General features: G+C 28.6%; 1 protein-coding gene across 1 annotated transcript; it reads left to right on the forward strand.

Annotated features, from left to right (window-relative positions):
• Window positions 1-1,251: 1,251 nt before the first annotated feature.
• Npc2f (Niemann-Pick type C-2f) lies at window positions 1,252-23,371 on the forward strand. Its single transcript, XM_065515288.1, has 4 exons — window positions 1,252-1,555; window positions 16,632-16,739; window positions 22,986-23,155; window positions 23,220-23,371. Exons 1-4 carry the CDS (start codon window positions 1,405-1,407, stop codon window positions 23,304-23,306), a joined length of 516 nt encoding a protein of 171 aa, XP_065371360.1. The 5' UTR covers window positions 1,252-1,404; the 3' UTR covers window positions 23,307-23,371.
• The last annotated feature ends 565 nt before the right edge of the window (window positions 23,372-23,936 follow it).

The following is a 23,936-nucleotide window of genomic DNA, read 5'->3' on the forward strand; positions in this document are numbered from 1 at the left end:
AGATGATTTCATCATAGGAGTCAAATCTCTTTCCGCCGTGACATTTCTTCAGGTTTGGAAACCAGAAATAGTCACTCGGGTCTAAATTCAGAGAATAGGGCGGAAGAGAGATCATTTCGTAGCCTAACTCAAGGATTTTTGCCATGAAATTTGCATATATATGTGTACTGGGCTATCAATCTGAGGGTTGCGGGATCGATTCCCGCCAGAGGCTCTGGGTGTATCTGCAGTCAAGCAAAAGCTTCGCAGGTTGTGTTTTTTTTTTAAATGTGCGATGTCTATGGATTCCACAATCTCTCCGATCGGCCAACGCCATATCGTGATTTTTCGACTTTTTTGTAATACGTAGTCGATTGTTCGAACAATCGACTTATAGAACTCATATCCACATCCACATATTTTCTGCATTACAAAAGTTTATCAAACATTGACTTTCACAAAGATTTTTTTAATGCACTGTCTGCCAGTATATTTAAGAGTATTAATATGAGAATTGACAAAATCGCGATATGAAATGTATTCCAATTTTAATAATTAAAAAAAATCGTGCCATGTTTTAATTATTTAAGTAAGTATTAATAATGAGCTATTTTTAAATTGAAATTTTAAGTATTAATAAATACATTTATTTTAACAAATATAAATTCAAAATGACAATGAAATTTAATACATACATATTAAAAAAAAAATCCCACCACTTCAACACCACTAACTTTATCACAACTACAACAAATAAAAAATAGATTAATATTGAAAAATATTCAAATGATAAGAAGGGAGTAGTGTGACGCTCATGAAAAATTCGCATTTGAGTGAATTATGAGCAGTATTAAATCAAAATTATTCAAAAACAAGTGATTATAATTGTTGGGTGATAAAATAACGATATGGGACAAAATATAAAAAATAAGTAAACCAATCATTTAAATGCGAAAAAGTAGGCTGGTATTCACAAGTAAAGTAAACGAAGTATATTTAAGAAAAGTCGATACGAAGATTATTACTACCAATACTTAGACATTTTAATATTATCAATAACTGAAAAATAAAAAAAATATCGGTTTGTTTAAACAATATCAGTGACCAAAAGTACGACATTTCTTTCGCGAACGTCTTGAGTAAATATCGTGTTCGTATTTGAACTAGACAAAATTTGTTAGGCCAATATTAAGTTTTTATATTATTTTTATTACTAAACAAGTGGTATGTATACCTATACAATATAACTATAGACATTTTATGTCATTAAATCGAAAGTGACGTTTGAGAGTGACAGTGATTACTAAAGTGGCAATTCAATTAAAAAACCCATCGATATATTTTGAAGTTTATTTATTGCTTTTACTATAAATAACGTTGAAAAGTTTAAACTGAAGTAGTTTCTTTCAAGAACCTTTGACGGGAATGATGAGAGGTGTTTATTATTTGAAAATTTTATTGCTCTACTTGTATTTATCGTTAAATGGCCCAACTGTGCAAGGAGTTGCGTTAAGCAAAGTAAATGATGTGGCGAAAAAGCTTTTAATGGCGAAATCATTACCCTTTGAAGATTGTGGTGAGTATTAAGTGGTTTAGGAAATACTAATTAAAAGCTTAAAATTAATTAATTCAATTTAAGCTTAATTCAACAAAATCCTTATGCTTAATCTATTACCAAAGAAACTAATTATTTAGCTTCATTTAAAGGTTTTTATTTGAATAGAATTCATTCGTTGTTGTTATTAATAATAGAATTCATTCAACCTTCGAATGATTAAATATTTGTTAATTCAAATCTAATCCAAATTTAATAACATTTTTTTTTTCATACAATTTGTTTTGTTTTAGGGCGGTTAACTTAAGGCTTAATCAAAGATAAATTACATGTATATTTTTTGAATGAACATTTTAAATTCATCATTTAAAAACTGAATAAATAAACAATTTTAGTAATTGGTTTGAATAGATGAATAATTGAATTTTTGTTTTATTAATTTAAAACTGTATGAATACAAATTGTTTGTAACTGGTTTGCATTGAGGAATAATTGAATGATTCAATAAGAAAGTTATTCATAAAAATAGCAAAATATCTAAAGGTTCATCGTCACACTGTTTCAAAAGCCATTAAACAGTATAAGTAAAGAAAATCTGGATCAGGAAGAAACAAATTTTTAACAGATATTGGTAGGCCAAAAGAAGTCGAACGACTCTTTCGAAGAGCACCAAACACTTCTATCAGAAAAGCAGCTCATAAAATTAAATACTCTGATTCTTTTGTGCTCAGAACCAAAGCTAATGCTGGGTTGAAGTCTTAGAAAGTTCAGATAATTCCAGATCGCAAAGCGTTAAAGAATTTTGAAGCAAAAAAAAAAAAAAATACTTTTCACAACTTCGGGGTCAAGACTTTTATGTGGCTGATGGACATGGTGATGTTCAAGAACAATACCGGACAAAAAACAAACAAAATTCACCAAGAAGTTTTTTGTGTGTCACGATAAACACAGAAATATATATTAAAGTGGGCTTGGTTAATTTTTATTTCAGTGAAAAACTTAAATTAGATTAATACGAACAATTAGAGAAAAAATTTGCCATATTGGTGCAGTCGTTTTCCAATCTTAGATAAATCAAAAAAAGTGGGCGTAAAGTGGCTTCCTGTTTTTGTGTAGGACAATTTTTATTTCCTTAAAAAACTAAGTTGGACTACAACGAACATTTAAAGATAAATTGTGCAAATCGGTCCAGCCGTTCTCAACTGACGCAATTACCAACGAACGACATTTGTTTTTTTATTAATATAAGAAGATGTATTTATAAAGTTGTATTGGTTTCCGTGTTATCAATGTAATGTGAATGCCAGCTATTAAGAAGAAGTCTATCATTAACATATCAAAATTATAATTTTACTGCATTTTACAGCGACGATGCATTGAACCAATTAAAGATACAATCGTTTTCTTTAAAATATTTTGTCATGCCCTTTAACCGCACATGAAAAAGCTTCCTTAGTGGTATAACTTTGAGTCCATATTTTTCGATCTACAATTTTAGATAGGTTTTCTATGGAATTAAGATCTGGCTGGTCACTTCAAAACATGTACATCATTGAATTGTAACCTCTTAGTTACTTACAACCTTAGAGATGTATTTCGAGTCACTGTCGTGCTGGAATCTCAAAATTAGGGGCATACATAACATAGTTTTAAATGGATTTGTTTCCAATTTCAGTCATAGTTTCATTTATAAAATTCATTTTACATATTTTTTTTCTTTTTATACCCATTACCATGAGTAGCACGGATCCGCGCCTGAATTGGGCCAATAGCTAAAAGACTGTCCCACGGCACCAGTGTTGCCATTTAGCCCTTTTTGGGCTAAATTTAGCTCTTTTTAATCTTGTTTAGCCACAAAAAAATTAATTTAGCCTTTAGCCATTTTTTTAGCCTTTTTTATTTTCATTTAGCCATATATATTTATTCTAATGAAAATTATATATTTACTCTAATGATCTGAAATTTTTGCTGTTGAAAATTTGTAAAATCAGTTCAAAAAAATTGGCAGGGATATTATGACAAAAGTTAACTAAAAATGTTGAACCAGTAAACAATTTAAGCACATACAAATTGTTGGACCTTCCATACATTAAAAACATGCCATAACTGATATAGAGAAAATGGACGTTATTTGAATAAAAATTGTTAATAAATATGTTAATGTTTTACGCGCGGGTCCGGGCGTTTATAAAATCATATATAGGGTTAAAGAGAATACTTTTAACTTTATCTGGGCGATGTATTGACGTAAATATAGTACTTTAACAAATATTTTATAACACATGCCATGTAGTAAGTATACCGTTTTCAAAGACTACAATCCAACCAATTTAGAAAGAAAAATTCAGTTCATTATCGATAATAATTTAGCTATGATCATTTTTATCTGATCAAAATAGAAAATTAACTTTTTTCCAAATTTTGGCTATCTTAGTTTTGATATGTTTACTAACTAATGGCAAAATTTATGTTTTGTTAATGAAAATCAATTCTGTCCGGCGACGTGTATAATTTTTAGAATATTTTTTTCTGCATTACATGAGAGGCATATTTGCCATATATTCACTTATCAAAATATTCTCCATTGAAGTTATCACAATGGATTACTTTATACATAATTTGTCTTTCATATAAAAAAATTTGCCTAGGAGCATTTTGTAGGACAGGTGATAAATACGAGGCTTTAAATACATCGGCGTATGATATACGCGTTTTTTGTTTGTCTATTCGGCATAGCCAAATGTAACATTCTAAGTTGTTTTTTGTGTCAAATGTATGTATTTTTTTAATGAAAAAATTGTAGCCCTTTTTTAGCCACTTTTTAGACCTTTTTTAGCCTTTTTTTCTAAGTTTTAGCCCTTTTTGTTCACCATGAATTGGCAACACTGCACGGCACCGTCAAACAGGTTGTCAAAATATTGAAATACATCTTTTTATACCCTTCACCTTCGTGAGAAGGTGAAGGGTTCCGTTTGTAATTTCCACAATATAATTTTCCGACCCTATAAAGTATATATATTTTGGATCCTTATAGATAGCGGAGTCGATTATGCCATGTCCGTCTGTCTGTCCATCTGTCTGTTGAAATCAATTTTCAGAAGACCCCAGATATCTTCGGGATCCAAATCTTCAATAATTCTGTCAGACATGCTTTCGAGAAGTTTCCTATTTAAAATCAGCAAAATCGGTCCACAAATGGCTGAGATATGAGGAAAAACCAGGACAACCTCGATTTTTTACCTATATCTGGATAATAGACAATATGGATATCTAATGATAGATATTTCAAAGACCTTTGCAATATATAAAACCATAGTAAGTTGGACCTACAATGGGTCAAAATCGAAAAAAATATTTTTTAAACCGAATTTTTTTTCACCAAAAAAAAAAATTTAAAAACCAAATTTTTTTTTCAAAATTAAAAAAAAATAAATTTAAACTACCATTTTTTAAAAAAAATAAAAAAAACAACTTTGGAATAAAAAAATTTTGTTTACCTAAAAATATTTAAAATTTATATTTAGAAGTATAATTTGGTGAAGGGTATATAAGATTCGGCACAGCCGAATATAGCTCCTCTTACTTGTTAAATATTATTTTTGTGTTTTTGATTTAGTCTTCTTTATTGCAGAAGTTTAAAAGTTTCCATTGTTTTGCCAATGCACTATAGTTCAAAGTATCACTTTTTCCGTGCGAAATTAATAACTATTAAAGTTTAACTAGTATCCAACAGTAAAGTTTGATACTAAAATTGGACCATAGGTAGAAATACTTATATTTTCAACAAATTTAAGAAAAAATTAACCCTCTGTCCACCCATCAGGAGAAAAATAGAGTAAATTCATTGCTTTTGATCAGAAAAAAAATTATTTCATATTAGTTTTCAGTCAATTTAGTTGAATCAGTAATTCATTTTGTAAACACATTTGATTCAAAATATTAATTGAAGAATCAAATAAAACTTCGCACAGTGGTATATAAAAAAAAGAGGGAAATAAATCTGTAATTTCTAAGTCCTTAGTCCTTAGTTAGATTTTAATAAAATTTGACATGCGCAAAGAAGAAGTGTTGACGAGTTTAAATTTTGAATTTTGACCGAATGGGCCCACCAGGGGTGCGACCAGGGGTCCCCATAGTAGGACACCTCGGGTATGTTCAATTTTTAAAACGATCCTGTTTCTTCGTCTGTGTTTTCTATCATCTGCTTCGAATGTATTAATAGCTTGTGTGCTGTGGATGTCATTGGTAACCTAAGATACAAATCTGAAAGCATATATCACCATTAAGCCATATAGTGTTTTCATTTCGAAAATTATCTTCCTTTCTTCTTCATTTTTGACATTTTACTTTTAAGTAATCGTAGACAAAATGGCGGACTTTTTCATCCAATAATTTCTTACAGCCCTTAGGAATAACACGAGCACTAATTTTCTTCACAATATATTTAATAATAGCATCATACTTTGTGTCTTTTGGGCGTTATTTTAGCCAAATTTCAAAAAGTTAATTTTTTTTATAGCACAGTAACCTAGAAAAAATTAAATTACTCAGAAAGCGCAAAAATGCGCAGTATGAAATAAAGTGAAATGAATTCACAACATTTCAGTATATTTACTTATTTTAATTTCAAGTTTAACAAACGTTAACATTTTTTTAAAAGCTTCTATAAAGTTAAAGTTTTGTAATCAAAATAAATTACTTTAAGGTTATGTTTAAAAATTGTAATTTTTAATATAAAGGGAAATAGTTTCCAAATATTTAGGAAAGCAAAATTAAGTACTTAGACGTCTCGTTGTTTTCCATTTTAAACATTATTTAAATTATTCACACACTTTCCACAATTAACGGTTAAAAGTTACAATATAATATTGATACTATTCAAAATTTTTTAAAAATTTATCGAAACTTTGACTTTGAAGGCATGCTGTCAAGCCGTATTTTGTATTTTACAAGAACCAATTGCGAATTTGTTTGCATTGGAGTTTTAGTAACAGGTTGACAATAAAAAATAATGAATAATAACAACTTCGAAATTGGAATTTCGCACGGAAAAAGTGATACTTTGAACTATAGTGCAATGCTAAGAAGTATAATAACCACATTTGAATGAATTTTTGTTAAAAAAGTTGAAATTCACTTATTGTAATTAAATATTCTGAAAACTGAAGTTATGGAATATAGTTTTCTTAAAATGTTTCTTTTGTATAATCAATCACTCACTCACAGTGTATTTATAACTTATAATATTAACTAATCGTCTTATTCGGTTTATAAACCTTTGATACATTTAAAAATTGATTAAAATTGATAAAGAATGTTGAAGTTAAACTTATTTTCGTAACTAAAGGGCACCATACACTATCAAAATGCTTGATGTCACTTTCGTGTACGTGTAATTTGATGCTTTGATGTACACTTGATTGATGACTCGTCAATCTGCATTTTATTTTCCATTTTGTGGTGTTAACACCAATAGCGGGAATTATATTTAATTTTTATTTGCACTAAAATGTATTTAAAAATGTCAATATCGGATGCAACTTTAATTGCAATAACGAGAACATGTTGAGAATAAAGAAAAAAAAACAAAATAATAAGCGAAATATGTAATATAAAAAATTATTCTCTTCATCCGACACGCTCATCAACCTCACGCCTTGAAATATTTTTGTAAATGACTTCGTGATTGATGAGAAAACACCATACACTATCAAAAAGTGACATCAAGCATGCTAAAAATCAAAATGTTTTTGATTTTCCGTCAAGCGTTGTCGGTGTCACACATACAAACACATTTTCACTAATACTACCATAGTGCTTGATGAGTATTTTGATAGTGTATGGTGCGCTTAAGATGGTAACAAATTTTCCAACTCTTACACCCTGTCTATACTTGACAAATATTTATCATAACAATTAATGACATTTGCTGTCAAGACAAAGTTGTCTGAGCAAAAGCACTAATAATTATATCATAACAAAGCAATAATATTAATAAATGGAAACAATACCTGATCATTTTTTATCTTGACAAACATTATGGCGTATCAGGTATGGGCAGGGGGTTATGGATTCATTCGGCAAAATATGTTTAATTAAACTGCAGTTTAACTAACAACTGAAAAACCGATCTGTAAGCAACGAACATAAATACAGCGAATAATTTGAAAAACTAAACTATTATTTTATAATAAAATTTGTTTAAGGAAACACAGTATATTTATTGTAAATAATGCATTTGTTTAGAACGATTATTTAGCAAAATGAAAATAATTTGTTAATCGTCTTGTAAACGAGTGTGTAATTAAATTAAGTCATTGATCTTTTAGCCCAATTAAAATTGAACAGCCCATAACTTATTGATGTCCCAAATCATGCATAAAATAAATACATAAATAAACATTTTTTTTGTTTTGTTTTGGCATTCTCATTTCCCGTATGGAGAACGAGGCACGTAATTGATTTTTTGAGTATTTTTATGTTTCATTCTTTCGTTAATGGAAATGGAAATTAAAATTGAATTACATATAAAGTTGAAATGGAAATTTGCTTGTTTGAGTTAAGGAAAGTAAAATTTTTTTTATTTCATACATTTTATTTTGTAATTATATTTAATTTACATGAAAAACACGTTCGCCTTAGTTTAGCAACATGTAAACATAAAAATTAAAGTGAAAGAGATACGTCTAATAACTTCTCAATTTCTTTGCTTCTGAATCAATATAGAAAAACATTAAAACCTTTCAACAAATATTAAATTTTATAACTCCCTGTATGCAATATTCGTTTTGCAAATCTATAAAAGCTATTAATAGATTTTAAAAAGACTCGCTATCATTGAAACTCAATTTCAACTTAATTTAACTTAACGTAATTGTATAGTTTTTGAACTTTGTTCTTTATTTAATATGAAATATAAACTTTTGTTTAGGAATGCAAATAATAAAAAAAAAAAATTTATACAAAAATATTGATTTCTATCAGTATTGTTTACAGTTAAAAGAATTTTTATTTGTTTTGGTCGTAATTTTAATTTCGTTCCATTTTATTAACGATAATCAAATTTTTATTTACTGATCAGCTACTACTGGCCAATATATTTTAAAAGCTTATCATCGTTGGATTATTTTGTTGTTTTCTAACGTTTTTATTATGACCATCATCAATCAGCAACAATTGCTGGTGGTCAATCCCAAAGAGGAACAAACAAATGAGGACTGTATTAGAAGGATTTTGAAAACTCTTTGTATTTCTGATATTGCTAATATAAATCCTCAAGAACCTAACTTGATTTTATTTTATAATAGCACAGGCCGACAAAAAAAGTCAATTTGAAATTATATGTCTATGAATTACTTTTTTGGAATTGATTATGGACTCGGACTAAATGGTTATCTTAGGATTCAGTGGTTTTTGTATATAAAGTTTTGACAACTTAAAACACACAAAGAATTCGCACAAAATCTATTTGATTTTCATTGCGATTTCTCTAAAGCAAATTTTGTCACTCTCGCTCTCTCTCTCACACTAAGAGTGGTCATGTTTTTCTTATATTTTATAAACAAAAACCGTTTTTTGTGAATGCCTGGGAAGAAGAAGACAAATTAATTCAACAATGAATGGGTTCTATTAATGTAAATAAATTTGAATGGAGCTAAATAATTTCCAATTAAATAATTACTTAGCTCCATTCAAAGGCTTTTATTTTAATAACATCCAATCATTGTTGTAGTAATTCATAATAATATTCATTCAACCTTTAAATGATTAAAATTTTAGTTAATTCAAATCTAATCGAAATTGAATGAACATGTTTTTTTTCATTCAATTTTGTTTTTAATCATTTAATCAATTGAAATATGTTTTAAAGATTATTTGTAAAAGATTTAAGTTGAAGACAATTTTAATGATTCTATGAAGAATGTTTGAAGTACTAAGGAATGAATGCATTAATGGAATGGTTAAAATATTAAATATGATTTAGAAAATCAATCCTTTGATATGTGAAGAGTGAGCCACAAAAAACTTTTTGAAGGTGGTCCACTTTCGCTTAAAATCGGACATGTCCTGGGATACCTTTCCTGTGTTCTTTAATTATTTATTTACAAGAGCCCAATACTTTCCCACAGGCCGAAGATCTGGATAGTTGGGTGGATTTGCCACCTCAACGGCCAAGGGCATGATGCAAAATCGGGTCAGAAATATGAAATCACTCTGTGCTATTTTAAGAAAGCTAAAAGCCGTGGATGCATGAGGATGTATTGCCATGTGTTTGTATATTTGAAAAGAGAGTAATTTTGCTTAATTTATTTCATTGACATTTCACTCTCCATCTCTTCTATGTATTTATTCTATGCAAGAAAGTATCAAAAATGCTAAATCTATTTATTTATTGAAATTCCACTAAAAACTAATCATTTTAAAAACTGCAGCTTTATTAGACATTTTCAAGGCAAATAAATAACAGACGGAAAATTTATTTCAATTAAACAAATATGGACAAATGTTTTCTTATCTCTTGTCATATAGCAAATTAATATTAAAGTTATGGTAACGTGTGACTTACATATGGTGGGAAAATTTTGTTAGCAATAAGTCATGAGGCTCTATAAATCAAATTGAATTGCTTTAATGACAATCAAAAAAAAAAAAAAAAACGAAATAAAAAGAATTTCCAAAAATAAATGGGGATTTCAGTTGTCTTTCAAATAACTGGTGATTTAAGTATAACAAAAACAAACAAACCAACAAATAATTAAATATTAGTTATAGTGCTACCATTTCATTTGAGAATATTTATTATGTATTTATTATTATCGTTATTTAAAGATTAGAAATTATGGTCAGCAGCTAATTAGCTAGTGACAAATGTATAAACATTTATGTTTGTAGTTATAAAAACTAAGTTATAAAAAGAAACCCATAAAATTGGCATGAATTTGATTTTTGAAATTCAACTGTCACTGATTAAAATAAACGAAATGAACAAAAAAAAAAAGAAGAAAAAAATAATGCAAACAAAACAAAAAGAAAAAATACAGAATCAACGAAAGTGCGTATTGTGGTAGAGAAAATTAATGAATGGTGTCAGACATGTTGTTAATTAAATAGACTGTGATTATTGTTGACTCATTTTCAATTTAATGTACTCATTGATAAACATTTTATAAATGTACTTTTTAAATTCTATTGATGTTTGTTTTAGTATTTTAGTATAATAATAGGAATTATATGTAATTTATTTATATATCTATGTGAATTTAAAACAACTGCCCTACGTTACGTATGATTGTTGCAATTAGTCATACGCACTGTGTGTGAGAAAATTCGAAACTGACAGTAAGGAATAGACATTTTAAAATGACTTTCAAAATACTTAATAAAATGTGTCAAAATTAGAAAGAAGTCTTTAAATAATTGATTTCTAAGGACAACAGTAGTCACTGATTTAGAATTGATGAAATAAATTTATTTCTGAGTTTTTGACATTAATGTAACATTTTTAAACTTTTTCTTTAAATAACAATCTATTTTGAATACAAGTCAACTTTTATAAAAATCTTTTATAAATTATAAAATTTATTAAGCTTTTTCTACAACTAATCATACATTTTTAATCAGAGATCGAAATTAACTCGTCCATATACCAAAAAACCCAAATTGTGATTTATATTTTCGTGATAAAAATAAATCACTGAAAATAACAGTTATAAAATGGTTTGTATGACCTTTATTCGTTTTTTTTTATTGGTTAGATGTGAGATAAACAATTCATTTGTTCTTGTTTTTAATAACTGTTACTTTCTCTTTTGTTGTTAGTAATTTTTAACTGATTATAGAAAGAATATGTATGATAAATATGAAGTAATGAAGTCTGAGCAACAGAAATGAGAACTTTTTTATTAATTTGTTATTAATCTTTTGATAAATTTTATATATTTAAGCGCTGATTTGCATCAAATGCATTTTTTCGATTTATTTTTCATGTTTGCAAATAAAAGTCACAAGCTGACCTTTAGGAAAAAAATAAATTATAAATCACTCATCTAGATTATTTGTGTTTGTTTCTTTTCTGTTTCTCTCAACCCCAAACCTATCATGTTCTCGAATAAATCACTCTCTCAGTGATATATCACAAAAAAATATTTTAAAATGGCTGCGAATGAAAATTTACCATTGAAATGAAAGTGAACCCGTTATTTTCGGTCTCTGATTTTTAATACAAATAAATATGGTTGATTTTCTATTTTTTTCATAGCATAATTTTAGGTGTCCATATTAATATTGTGTGGAAAAGTATATTAATATTGTGTGGAAAAGTTAATAAGTTTCTAACTTTATGAGACGATTTGAAAAAGTGAAATTTAAGAGTATTTAATACAAAATTATCTTTAAAATTTAGCATACAAATTAATATTCTTTCATAGAAATATTAATCAAAAATTAAATTAGAAGAAATGCTGAAAAAATAAAATAAAATATAAATTTATTCAAAGTATTGGCCATTGTTGAATATTGGATATTCTGTTTCAAAGTGAAACGTATCCCAGAAAGAACGTTCTGCATCGAAACAAATAGTAGTCGGACGGGGCACAATCTGTACTAAAACGCAGGTGAGGCAAAACTTCCTAACCACTTCATTCTAAATACTTTTTAACAGGTATTGCAATATGTGGCCGAGTGTTGTCACGATGGAATATTACGGTTTCATGTCTGGCCGCATATTCTGGGCGTTTTCCGGTCAATGCTCGATTCAAACGAATCAGTTGCGTTCGGTACAGGTTCCCTGTGATTTCAGATTTTACCAGCTTATAATAGATAGGACCCTTTTGCTACCACCAAATACAGAGAAGTACCTTGGCGCCATGGATATTTGGCTTTTTTTTATTTGGCTACTCCAAGAGAGATAATTTAATAGCAAGAAAGTTTAAGAAATTTCCAAAATTTAATACCCACGACTTTATCAATCAGGGATGGAAAAGTTAATACGATCGTAGTTTTTTCGATACTATTTAATATTGAAAAGTATTATGATACTCCCGAGAATCATTTGATACTTTCAGTATTTGTATAAATCAGGGGCGGATCCAGAGGGGGTGAAATAGGAAATTTCCCCCACAAAACTGAAAAGTTTTCATATAAAAAAAGGAATAAGAAGGAAAATGTAGAACAAATTTTAATACACCCCCACCCAAATGGTTGACCTGGATCCGCGCCTGGTATAAATACTAATTTGCAAATTAATATGGACTCAGAATGATTTTCTGCTGTATATCTTATATAGAACAGTGGTTTCTGTAAAAAAAACGTTGTATTAAAGAACGTCTTCAGCATAACAGTATTTTCTATCTAAATTTTTCCGTATAACAGAACTTTCTATCAAAATCTTGCATATAACAGTATTTTCTATAGAAAATCTTGTGTATAACATAATTTTTTATAGAAAATATCATGTATAACAGTATTTTCTATAGAAAATCTCGTGTATAACAGTATTTTCTAAAGAAAATCTCGTGTATAACAGTATTTTCTATAGAAAATCTCGTGTATAACAGTATTTTCTATAGAAAATCTTGTTTATTACAGTATTATCAATGTAAATCTTGTATATAATTGTATTTTCTACATAAAATTGTGTGTATAACAGCATTTTCTAAGAAAATCTTGTGTATAAAACATTTTTCTATAGAAAATCTTATTTATAACAGTATTCTATAGAAAATCTTGTGTATAACAGTATTCTATAGAAAATCTTGTGTATTATAGTATTTTCTATAGAAAATCTTATTTATAACAGTATTTTCTTATTTATAACCAGGGCAACCAAAAATATGCTCTAAAAAAAGTGTTTTATGCGCATAAAATATGCACTTAAAAACGAAAAATATGCTCTTAAAATATAAAAAATATGCACTTAAAAATAGTTGTTTATTGTTTGATTTCAATGTTTTATTAAAAAGAATATAAGAAGTAAATAAAAGTTTGTTCAGTAATTAGTTGTATAATATTGTAGGGAGAGGATATCAAGAATTTCCTTAAAATCTACTTTATTATCATTTGCATTATGTTTCGAAATCACTATAGAGAGCGTTTGTAATTGTTTGGTAACAAATTGTATTGGATTTTGGAGCATTCATCATATATGAAGATTAACATCTAAATTTGATTTCCAAAATTTAAACAGAATTATCAAAAAGCCTTACAATAGTGAAATGATTTGTTTTCTTTAAAACTGCGGAAAAATAAAAAAAACATTTTTGCATTTTTATTACTGGTACTCAAAATACCGTGACATTTTCTATGTTTTTTCCTTTCTCATCAATTGATTGTTTTTTAATGATTTCCTAATATCTTTGTTATAATTTGTGTAAATCTATCAACGTGATTTGAACGTGATATTTTCGATGGATCTTAATATTCTGAACATTTGCTGAAAAGTTGTTTAATTCTGCATTAGTGGTAAACTGTTAATGCCCAACCATAACTGTCTCAAGCCACCTTAAGTTTTTTTTAAATGTATCCAACATTTTGTTAAGAAGTTGCCCATTTTCTTTTCTTTTAATTTTTTATGTATTTTTTACTATTTGTTAAATTTTGATATTTGTGTGTGAATATTATTAATTTAATTCAAATATATTGAAACTAAGATCCCTTAAGTCAATGAAAATTTAATGAAGATAAGTCGATTATGGGTACTCTAATTTTTTCTTTAAGTAGCTTAGGCAAATTATCATTGGACCTTAACAAAATTGTAAAATATAGAAATGAAAAATTACAATACAAGCAATAAAATTATATTTAGAAAACAAAATAATGGAAATAAAGAAAATATGCCACAAAAATATGCAGTTATGAGTTAAATATGCAAAAATATGCTATAAAACGCAATATATGCAAAAATATGCAGTAAAGAGCAAAATATGCAAAAATATGCACTAACAAATCGATGCCAAAATTCTTCTAATTGTCTGAAACGGATAAATAACTAACTCATATGTTTATACGATGCACAGCAAAAAATATGATATTGCATATTTTTGGTTGCCCTGTTTATAACAGTATTTTCTTCTGTTATAGTATTTTCTATAGTATAGCAGTATTTTCTATTAAAATTTTTCAGTATAACAGTATTTTTTATAAAAATCTTCAATATAAAAGTATTTTTTATACATAATCTTTAGTATAAAAATATTTTATAGATGATTTGCAACACAAAACTACTCTAATATGCAAATAAATTGAACTATTAAATGAAATTAGAAAAAGTACTATTAGAATATGATTTTGGATGCCGCAAAAATTTTTAGTTGTAATATAAATGCGGCAGGTCTTGAATGTTATCGGAACACTGTTCTCTTTACGGATGTATCCAAATACAATTTTAGAGCCAGTGATGGGAGAATATTTGTAAGACGGCCGAAGGGAAAAATACTGGAATACACAAACAAGTTATAATATTGGCGGAGGCATTTGGGAAATAATTCGGTAGCTCGTGAACGATTGCAGATAACTTAATGATGTCTTCAGTTAATCACCTGTCTTCAGTAAAATCACAGAATATTCAGTTATTATCCGAGTGTCAAGAAATTATACATTTAGATAGTACTTGAAAATATCTTTAAATAATACCCTTACATGTTTGGGTTATCTGTTTTAGATCAAGGGATATTTGTTTTGAAAATTTAAACTAGCAAATAAATCACATCTAAGAATTTTTTGCGTATCAATCACGCTACGTTGGAACTAATTTCGTGGCGATTGGTCTACAATTGGTCATATTTCTCATATATGGTAACATGTTTTTGGTCGGGATGGACGGACTGAAAAAAAAATACGTAAATGCGTGAAAAGAAAGAAAAATTTCAGATTTATCTAAAAATTTCACAAAACGCAAAGCCCAGATTATAAAAAAATATGTATTAATTATATTATTTTTGGAAGGTCCTATATGTTATCTAAATTCACCAAAAGATAATAAGATATCTCAGGGCAAATAACGGCAGAGCGACCTTTTTTAAAAAACTAAATTTTTGGAACATATTTTTCCCGTTTTAGGAATTTTGGTATTTAAATAAATCTTTAGATATAAGTTCCAAATTTTACTGCGATATCTTAATCTGTTCGAATATTAGACTAATTCAATTGTAAATTTTTATTCACGAAAAATCACTGCATCATGAAATTTCAAGCTTTTATAGTAAATGTTATTCTGAAAATTGATCGGAAACATTTTATCCATAACATATTAATCTTCAAGTTCTAAAGTTTTGAAACGATACCAAATGCATGTTGATAATGCTTATTATCTATCCACTCAGTCCACCTACAAACCTTGACTGTTCACGAACTACCGAATTATTTCCAAAATAAAATGGTTTGTGTGACTATATAAAAAATATACCATAAAATCTTGACCTGACCTTTACATATGAAAAGAAAATCGATTTAAAAATAAAAAATTCGAACATTAATTAATTAAAATAAAATTTAAATGATAAATGTTGCCAACTAACCGCTGAAATTAAAGTGGTCCCCTTATTTTCGGATGGATATTAAATTAAATTATCTAAGTTCTTATACAGTGAGCCTCAAAAGTGAGTAAACGCCAAAAATTATTTGATTTTTTTTAAGATAATGAAAATCCTAAAATCTATCCATTGATTCAAATTTAAAAGTTTTGGTTTGATGGAGATTGAGTTTAATAATTGATTCGGTTCTGAAAAAAGAAGATTTAAGTCGAAATATAATGATTTTTATGATCTTAAAAACATCAAAAAATTCACTGGTGTATACTCACATCTGAGGCTGTATGTATGTGCCTTAATTGCCCGATAAGTTTTTCAAAGCTAAAGTAAATCTAATTGTTTAACATTCAACTCTTATTATAACTAAGATGGCAACAATTTCAATATTTATTAAATTTTCCACAAAACTTTATACTAAAGATATGACAGCAATTTAAACCCTAATAGACTTTGTACTAATGCAAATAATTATATTAAAATCGCATGATTCATGTTTGTTTTATATTTCGTAATTTGTTAACAATAATTTAAATCACTTACCCCATTTTTGTTTAATTTCTTTATTATTACAGGCTCTAAATATCTCATATTGTATTTGAATATCTCCAGTTGCACTACGATACCCTGTCTAATGCGTCGTGGTACTACGGTAGATGTGAATGTGTTATTTGACGATGATAGTAAGTATCTGAAATTAAACAAAACAAACGAAATTAAAGCAATATTTTATTTTGGAATATGATTGTTAGGGTGGCCCTTATGGCTAAGATTTTTAAATTAAAAAAAAACTTTATAAACCAAAATGTATGAACATACGTTTAGATGGAAGGAAATAGATAAATATTCCTGTATGCTGATTCTTAACCCTCTAACCCGCAAACTTTAAAAAGCTAAATAAAAGTTGTCAAATAATTTTTTTAAGGGTAGTTATGACCCAATAAACTCAGAACAGCCATCAGAAAAAAATTTGCAAATTAAGTTTAGGAACCAGGTGCAAAAAGGTGAAGAGTGCCTCAGGGCATTGTTGCCGGTTTAGGTGTAAAAAACAATAATTATAATACGATTTTATTGAAAAACTAACGAAAAAGAACTAATAAAAAATATTTCGAATAGATCGGGCAACAAAAAGTTAGTAAAACTTTGATTTAAAAAAAAATTACACAAAATTTCACGTGTTAAAATTATGGCATCACTCACAAAACAGCTGACAGAACAAATACTAAAAGTCAAAATTTATTTCGACCTTCGAGGGAAATGTTAACAAATCTGTAAGTCACAGTTAAATTAAAAAAAAATATAATTACTTTTTGAGATAATTGGTGTTTTGTAATTCATGCCTTGAGGCACTCTTGCGGGTTAGAGGGTTAACTTTAAAACAACGAAATATATGTTTGTTTGCAAAATGTCCCAGGAGAACCGATTAATAAAAACATAATCCTTTGTAATACCTTCGGAAATGATACAGTTTCATGTCTGGCTGCATATTCTGGGCGTTTTTCGGTCAATGCTCTCGAATCAGTTGCGATCGGTAGTGGTTCCCTGTGATGGTCTGGTCAGCTCATAATAGATAGGACCCTTTTGGTCCCACCAAATACATTACCTTAGCACCATGGATATTTAGATTTGTAGAATCCCGGTTTACGGGATGGTAAACTTTTTCAACTTTTATTATTTTACTAGTTGACCGCCCCGCCCCGGCTTCGTCCGGTGGCATTTACTAATGTTAGTTCTTCAAGTTTCTCCAACCCACATACACCTGCCTGTTCTTATTTATTTGCAAATAAAATATCTGAATTTGTACTGCATACTTTAAGGTGGTTTTTTTTATTACAGTTGACTGGACTCAAAAATGCCGGTTTTAGCCGGAATTTTTTTTCTTTACAAACCATCTCCTGAAAATTTCGAATCGAATAAAAATAAATTAGCCAAATCGCTCCAGCCGCTCTCACGTGATGACATTACATACATGGACCATTTAATTTTTATATATATAGATTATGGGAGGTTTATTGATTTTGTTATTCCGTTTGTAACACAAATACTTGTCGTAGACCCACTTTACTATATTTATTCTGGGTCCTCATAATGTCCGTCCGTCCATCTGTCTGTCTGTTGAAAACACGATAAGGCCCAAACAAAAGGAGCTAGCTGGCTGAAATTTTCCATAATGTCTGTTTGGTATTGAAAATGGGCAATATCGGTCCATGATTTCACTTAGACCCCATACAAATGTCCCCCCGGAATACTGTTTGAGCAGTCATAAATATGTTGATTATGCCATAATTCTGATAAAATTTTACACAAATTCTCTATGTACTTTGAAATTATACTGTAAAGTATGGCAAAAATCGATCAACATTTGTCCCCAGCCCCCATACAAGGTCCCCTTCCTAAATCTTTCTACCAAATTATTTTGAGGATCGGTCCATAATTGACCCTACCCCCCATATAACCCCTTATATCAGAAACATACATTATTGTCACATATTGATGGTGGGTATACATGATTCGGCACAGCCGAATATAATGGCCCATAATCATAGTCAAACACTAAAGTCGGTTTTTTTTAAAAACAACTTTAAATTAAAAACCCACTTTATATTATTTCCCAACTATAGTCAAAATTAAAGTATGTTTTAAATTGAACCGACTTTAACTGGGTGTCGCCTCACATGTAGAAAATGTTTTCATACAATATACAAGGAAATACAGACAAGTGGCACCGCTGAACAGCTGACATAGAAAATTAAAACAAAAACTAAAAAAGGTAAACAATAAAAGTAACCGGGAAAACTAAAGAAAAAAAGTTTTTTGTGGTGGAAAAATGGAAAAGATAAGATTAGTATCATATTTAGAATATTTTGGTACTAATTTTATTGATAACTGTTCAATAATTGCAAAATCTCTCCCAAATTCTTGTAACTTAATTTTTTTTTACTTTTTGCCGAACTTTTTTATATGGCGAAGAACAGCTGATGCTGTTGTTAAATGAGTTAATAACAGCTTCAGCTTGTTTTATATTTACAATTGACTTTAACGTCAAAAATATACTTTAACTTGTCTATGGTAGACCTAAAGTCCACTCTTAAGTAAAGACGACTTTATTTTTATTAAAATATACTTTATTTCTGACTATGATTATGGGCCAATATTTTTACTTGTTTTAAGGCCTTATTATGAATAACAGTTTTTAAAATTATCAAGGGTTTATAAATAAATTTTTGTATGGAAAATTTGTTTTATAAACTTTTGATAAATTTAAAAACTGTTTATGAATATTGGGGATTAGTGTTTTAGTTGAGAACATAAAAACTAATTTTTTTGAGGCCACCCTACTATACATACATAGGGAATAAAGTGCAATAAACTGTAGCTGTCAATTTGCTACCTAAAACTATTAAATACGTACAACACAACTTTACACATTTTCAAATTCAAAAGTAATTGTTAATAATACAATAACAAACTTTGGTTAACAACAATTAGAAATTGCTTTGTAGTTTCAATTAAAATATTATGAATAATTTGACACCTTGGGAAAATACATTTCAGTTGTCAATAGTTTTTGCTAACATAGAAAAATTTTGTTACTATTTTATTACAGTTTTAATTTTATTACAAAGTTCAGAATAAGAAAATATTGTTGTTTGTTGCTCTAATTGTAACCCTACTTTCGACAATTCAATGAACCTTACAAAGTGCTAAAAATATAAACAACAAATTAAAACAAAAATATTGCTTGACTTGGCGCTTAAATTTTAGTTTTGTTTATTTATACAATAAAATTATTTTGTTTATAAAAAAAGTGCTAATAGTTTTATAGTGGTACATACTACTATTTGTTTATTGACACAATTATTTATGGCATTTTAATAAAAAGATTTATAGCACATACTCTACTCTATACATATTGATATTTGTATATATATATATATATATGTATATTTGTTGGTTGTTGACGATAAGATCCCTAAAAGTTGAGGCACTTTATCTATTTGGTTATTTAAAGAAACAGTAGCAAACAATGGCCATAAAATAATAATTATGAAACGTAGACAACAATTAAATACAGTAGATTCCCGATTTATTAACGATAAATTAACGTTAAAACTTGCAAGCTAATTATATTGAAGATTTCATTACCCGGCACCATGAGTGTTAAGGGCATAGAATAGACCATTGGTCTCCAGCAGTACGCCCGCGGGCACCGTCTATGTGTGAGTTTCTTATACATGTGAAACCGAAATTAAAAAAAACGAACATGAGTTATTTTACAAGTGTTGCCAGTGAAGGATATTTTCATAAGAAATTTGGTTCAGTGTACACAAATCGTAACACTAGAATCCGAATCAAATCTATTGTTGTCAGAGTTTGGTTAACAATGGAATAGACACTTAGAACGGAAGGAGAGAGAAATGTCTTAATTAGGTTTTTTACAATAGACTTGGGTTTTTGGCTCTCAGTTACCTATCTAGTTGTCAGCTATGGGTAAGGGTATATATAAGTTTTCATTTGACAAACTGATGACATATGACAAGCCAAGGCAAAGGTGAGCTTCGCCGCCCAATCGTATGAAAATTAAAATGAACTGAAACATAAACCTGGCTATAAGTCGAGAAATAGTGGTCCAAATTAAAAATGGCTGGTTAATCTGTGATCACTTTATTCTAAACAAAAGAAAATTTTAAATTTGAAAATTAAATGAAACATAAATGTGCTTAAAAGAATAAATAGTGGTCCAAATGGAAAAAGAACGAGCTTGTTATTAAACAAAAAAAAGTACTATTAACTCTCTAACCCGCAAGATTGCCACAAGATATGCATTACAAAAACACCAATTATGTCAAAAAGTAATTATAGGTATTTTTATACCCTTCACCTTCGTGAGAAGGGTATATATAATTTTGTCATTCCGTTTGTAATTGCACAATATAATTTTCCGACCCTATAAAGTATATGTATATATTCGGGATACTTATAGATACTGGAGTCTGTCTGTCCGTCTGTCTGTTGAAATCAATTTTCTGAGGACCCCAAATATCTTCGGGATCCAAATCTTCAATAATTCTGTCAGACATGCTTTCGAAAAGTTTGCTATTTAAAATCAGCAAAATCGGTGCACAAATGGCTGAGATATGAGGAAAAAACCAGGACAACCTCGATTTTTTACCTATTTTTGACCTATATCTAGATTACTAAGTCATTAATATAGACAATATGGATATCTAATGATAGATATTTCAAAGACCTTTGCAATGACGTATATACAGTGACGGACATTACAATAGAATCACTACCAATATTTCATTTAAAACCAGGAGCAATCATAAGGATTGGTGTGGGCCAGAAAATATAAAAAAGTGGCAAAATGTGTTGTGGACGGACGAAACGACCATTAATTTAATTGGTAGTGATGATAAGACATGGGTTAGACGTCCAAAAAATGGCAAAAACCAAAAAAGTTTAAACATGGTTGGGGAAATATTATTATATGGGGAAGCTTTTCTTGATATTGCGTTGGTCCAATTTATTGGATTAAAGAAAATATGGATAAGCACTTGTATGTAAATATTTTGGAGAATGTTATAAAGCCACATGCAGAATGGAATATGCCCTTAAAATGGCTCTTGCAGCAAGATAATGACCCAAAGCACACGTCAGGTCTTGCCAAAAAATGGTTTTTATATAACAAAATTCATGTTATGGAATGGCCGTCTCAATAACCAGACTTAAATCCTATGGAAAATAGTAAAAGACAAACTCGGACCTGAAAAATTGAAAAACAAGGAAGAACTTTGGCAGAAAATTCAGGAAATATGGTATGCAATTTCCCGATCTACATGCGAAAGTTTGTTAAATTCAATCCCCAAAAGATTTGATGCTGTTATTAGAAATAATTGATATGCAACAAAATATTAAGAAAACAACGAATTCTTATGATGATTTTTTATTTTTAATCATTTTAAGACTGATTGATTATATTTGAATGTCGCATATTTTATTTAGTCTTTTAGATTTGACATCGTTTTTAACATAAGAATGTGTTATTTTTTTATTTTGGTTTTTTCTATTTATTGCTTACGTTATGAGCATTAATATATAATGAACAAATTTTAAATTTTGAAATCAAATTTTGTAGTTTTACCGCTTTAATCGAATTCATATGTAGTGATTCTATTGTATTGTCCGTCACTGTATAACCATAGTAAGTTGGACCTACAATGGGTCAAAATCGGAAAAATATTTTTTAACCCTATTTTTTTTTCACCAAAATTTTTTTTTCGCTAAATATTAAAAAAAAAATTTAAAAAACAAACAAAAACATTTTTAAATTTAAAAAAAAACTTTTTTAAAATTTAAAAAAACAATTCGAAAATTTTTTTATACCAAAAAAAGAAAAAACTGCAAAAAAAATAAATTTTGTTTACCTTAAAATATATAAACTTTTTATTTTGAAGTATAATTTGGTGAAGGGTATCTAAGATTAGGCACATCAGAATATAGCATTCTTAGTTGTTCAAATAAATTTTAGTATCATAGTGGGAACATGTCTATGTCAATTTACAGAAAAACATATTTTATGAAAAAAAGTACCAAAAATAAATAATATTTTTACCCATATTTTTATTCGTATTTGGTATTTTTTGAGATGTTAAGAATACGATTTAAGATTTCTTTCTATATTTAAATTTAAATAGATAAGTTGCCAAAAAAGTGGCAAAGCATAGTTTTTACTCGTTTTAGCCCCTAAAGGGTCCGAATTTCAAAAAAGTACCAGATACTTGTCTGCAAATTTTATAAGTAGATGAATATATGTATATTAGGTTACCTATTTTACTCCCTACACATTCCAATTTCCAAAAATACATTCTTAGTGAAAATATGTTTTATTATTTATGCAATTTATTTTTTTTTATCAACACCAGGTGACAATACCAAATATTTAAAACATCGTGTACGTTGGATTTTTAATACCATTAAGACTCAGGCTCACATTACACCCGATCCTTGTGATGGCAATCAAAAATGTTTGTCCAACGATAATGATGGGAAATTCTATTGGGCCACGGTTTTGGTCAATAAAACTTTACCAGCGGTAAGTTTGATTGAGTTCGAAAACATAAACAAATTTAACTTAATAAACAAATAAAATTTTACAGATCTCTGGCACTATGCTTTGGGAAGCGGTTAATGAATACAATCAAGATGTTATTTGCTTTAAAGTTCCAGTTGTCATAACCATGTAAAATCATTTTTGTGCTTGTTTCCTTCCAAATTAATGTTTAAATAAAGTTAAAAAAAATTAAAAATTTATAAATTAAAGACTGAATGTTAATGGCTAAATCTCGTTGTAAATAAAAGAAAAATTTAAATATAATATTAAAAGAAAATGTTAACTAAATTAATGAATTTATAAATGTTTACTTAGTAATCATTAACTAGATGATCTGACAGATGTTGTCCTGTCAAAATTAGAAAAATGTTTGTGTTCGATTTGTGAATTTGTGAGAAGCTGTTTGAAATGTATAAAAACAGTTTTTCGATTACTTTGCTGTGAATCATAATTTCGTTCATTGCAATGCTCTATGATGGTGTTCCGACACGGGAACAGGCGACATACAATTGATCTTGCCAGAAGCATGGATTTTCAAAGGTAAATGCCGCAAACACGCAATAACTGTCCTTGAGATTGTCATTGCGAATGCAAGCCGTACCGATCGGAGCCATTGGGATCCGTTTTGTGGAAACACATCTAGAAACTCAAATTGACTGTGAACATGCGTGTCGAGCTGCAGAATGATCAATCTGAAGAAGAATTTTCCAAACATTTGCTGGATATTGGCAACGGCAAAATCGCGGTTGACATTTCAACCCAC

This window comes from Calliphora vicina, chromosome 1 (assembly GCF_958450345.1).
Source record: "Calliphora vicina chromosome 1, idCalVici1.1, whole genome shotgun sequence".
NCBI lineage: Eukaryota > Metazoa > Arthropoda > Insecta > Diptera > Calliphoridae > Calliphora > Calliphora vicina.

Coding starts and splice junctions, on each gene's coding strand:
- Npc2f (XM_065515288.1), top strand. CDS start 1,405: ATGATGAGAGGTGTTTATTATTTGAAAATTTTATTGCTCTACTTGTAT. Junction 1,556..16,631: donor ATTACCCTTTGAAGATTGTG/GTGAGTATTAAG, acceptor TTATTATTACAG/GCTCTAAATATCTCATATTG. Junction 16,740..22,985: donor TGTGTTATTTGACGATGATA/GTAAGTATCTGA, acceptor TATCAACACCAG/GTGACAATACCAAATATTTA.